Source organism: Archocentrus centrarchus, chromosome 21, assembly GCF_007364275.1.
Source record: "Archocentrus centrarchus isolate MPI-CPG fArcCen1 chromosome 21, fArcCen1, whole genome shotgun sequence".
Lineage (NCBI taxonomy): Eukaryota > Metazoa > Chordata > Actinopteri > Cichliformes > Cichlidae > Archocentrus > Archocentrus centrarchus.
The window spans coordinates 32632347-32634843 of NC_044366.1; the positions used below are offsets into that span (position 1 = coordinate 32632347).

The window sequence follows — 2497 nt, forward strand, 5'->3', positions numbered from 1 at the left end:
AAAAATCTTTCTGGCTAAATAAAATCCACGATGTGTGACTTGTATGACATGGAAACGTTTAATTAAACACTAATTACAGAGCAGCGTGAGATACTCGGGAAAGGAATATATACTGTGCTCAAACACGTGTCCAGTTTGATCACTGCCTGCTGCTGTAAACACAGCACTGCAATGCAGATCCATAAATTTAACAAATGAGCTCCGGCTTTGCTCCAAAAGTTCACTTCACGTGCAAATGATTAAAACAGAGACCTGAGCTGAGGCCTTTTTGACACCTAGATTGAGCTCTGTGACCCCTGACTTATCTTTGACCCACACCTCTGACTGTATCCAGATAGAAATCAGTCAGCAGCCATGACCCTTTTTTCCACCACACCATCCCACTGTAACCTCCACATCACCTCTGCTTCTTTGCCCACGTAAATGAAGAACATAAGCCAAAAACATTGATTTAAAATCTTTTTAATATACAAAAAATACTTAAATTTTGGCTTCATGGTACATGAATCACCTGGATCTGTTCCTCTAATAATACAGTGTAGTTCTCTACTGTCTGTTAGCAAATGAAAAGTGCAAAGTAGTGGACTCTGTCCTCTGTCCACCATGCAGAGGAAAGGCTACTTCAATGCTCCATAAGCAGTCTGCATGACATCCAAGATCAGAGCTTGATACAGCAGATGTCTGTTTTCAAGACAAAAAGAGCAGGGGGCACGAGTGACCCGAGCCACGTGCAAAATCAAACTTGTTTCCACGAAAATGTCCTGTGGGTGGAAAGATTTAAAAAGAGAGAGTCCAGGTGAGCCAAAGCTTCAGTTCAAGTGTGTTCAAAGTCGGAGATAAAGCAACAGCTGAACGGGCCAGCCCGTTTCTTTCTCAAAGCTGCAGCTCCAAACAGTCCATTCAAGTTTCAGCTCTTAATTTTGGTTCTCCTCTTATCCTGTTGTGTTTTCTGTCCTGCGTGCTTCTGCCGGCAAAAGCATCTGAACAGGACTTCACTGGCTGAACCGCTTCATTCCAAAAAAATAAAAGAAAGTCACTGTTAAGGGCAATACTGGTAGAACCCGGATTGCTTACAGTAATGTCCGCACACTCAGCAGCTGTTACCGCTTCTTTTTCTGCTTTAAGGATTTCCTTCTTTTCACAATCATCTCGTACAGCTTGTCCATGCCCTCGTGAAGACCCTCGCCTATTATAGCGCAGGCAGGTTGGATGTGATAAGTGGTGGAGGGGGTGAGCTCGTGCAGAGCCAGCTGCTTCTCTATATCTGCCACCGGGAGGGATTTGGGCAGGTCCTGCTTGTTGGCGATGACCAGCAGCGGCGTGCCCTGGTTCTCCGCAAACTTGGTGACTTTGTGCAGTTCGGTCTTGGCCTCCTCCAGCCTGTCCACATCTACAGAGTCCACGACATATATGATCCCGTCAGTGCAGCGGCTGTAGGACTTCCACAAGGGCCTCAGCTTCTCCTGCCCCCCCACGTCCCAGAAATGACAACTGATGCCCTTCGCGGTGCCGTTACTCAGCTTAATCTTCTCTGTATTGAAGCCGATCGTCGGGACCGTGTTGACGAATTCATTAAATTTAAGTCTGTAAAGAACTGTGGTCTTCCCAGCAGAGTCCAAACCCAGCATGACGATGTGAAGCGACTGGAAGGCAGAGATGTTGGAAAAGCTGTTGCCCATTTTGGCGTTTATTCTGCGGCTGCTGGAGGGTTTTATCTCCCGGTTCTAGGGAAATAAAACAGTTCTAAAGATCATTAATTCCTCGACTTTAGGAGTAAAAAATCCTCAGGTCGGGGGAGTGGAGTGCTGCGGCAGGCCCCGGTGCGCTCTGGATGACTGATCAGCTCTGCTGTGGCCCTCAGCAGCAGCAGCAGAGGACGCGGTGCGCCTTGGCAGGACGCAGCGCGCTGTTCATTAGTATTCTCCTCACGCACTCGCATCCATTTGGCGACGAAGAAAGCTGCACTGTAAAAACACTCCTCCGTGGTCAGTGTCAGAGCTGGAAGCAAGAAGGATAACACAAAACACCCCTAATGCTCCGCACTGGCTGACGAATCCTAAGAATCCCTCTGGAAACAGCGCACAAATAGATTCACAGTCCAGGATTCAGGAATCGCGCTGTACTCCACACCTGTGCGGGAGGAAATAACATCCACCACTTCCTTCACTGATCCGGGGGTGAACACGCTCCTGCGCTCCCGACGGTCCCTCTAGCTGTACTGTTGTGAGGATGACAAAACAAGACCGCAAACCAAGAGCCAGCCCCGCTACGCTCCACCCAGCCGGGACATGTGCCAATGAGGTGGCGAGCTGCTGCTGCGATCGGGTTACTATAGACACACGAGCGCCACAACTGAAGAACACGTTCAGTGTGTATGAAGGAAGGAAAGAGGCCATAAAGATTTATTTTATATCAATCCTCATGTTGACTGAAGAACCCAAACAAGAAGAGATGGATTTAATAAAACAGAAAGGTGTCACAGTACAAGAGTGTGAAC

At 47.9% G+C, this 2497-nt stretch overlaps 1 protein-coding gene across 1 annotated transcript; it reads right to left on the bottom strand.

Moving 5' to 3' along the window:
* Window positions 1–290: 290 nt before the first annotated feature.
* LOC115801246 (ADP-ribosylation factor-like protein 4C) lies at window positions 291–2212 on the bottom strand. Its single transcript, XM_030759009.1, has one exon. The coding sequence runs from the start codon at window positions 1677–1679 to the stop codon at window positions 1101–1103; it is 579 nt and encodes a 192-aa protein (XP_030614869.1). The 5' UTR covers window positions 1680–2212; the 3' UTR covers window positions 291–1100.
* Window positions 2213–2497: the final 285 nt, after the last annotated feature.

Bases quoted from the DNA above. Each gene is read 5' to 3' on its own strand.
- LOC115801246 (XM_030759009.1), bottom strand. From the start codon at position 1,679: ATGGGCAACAGCTTTTCCAACATCTCTGCCTTCCAGTCGCTTCACATC.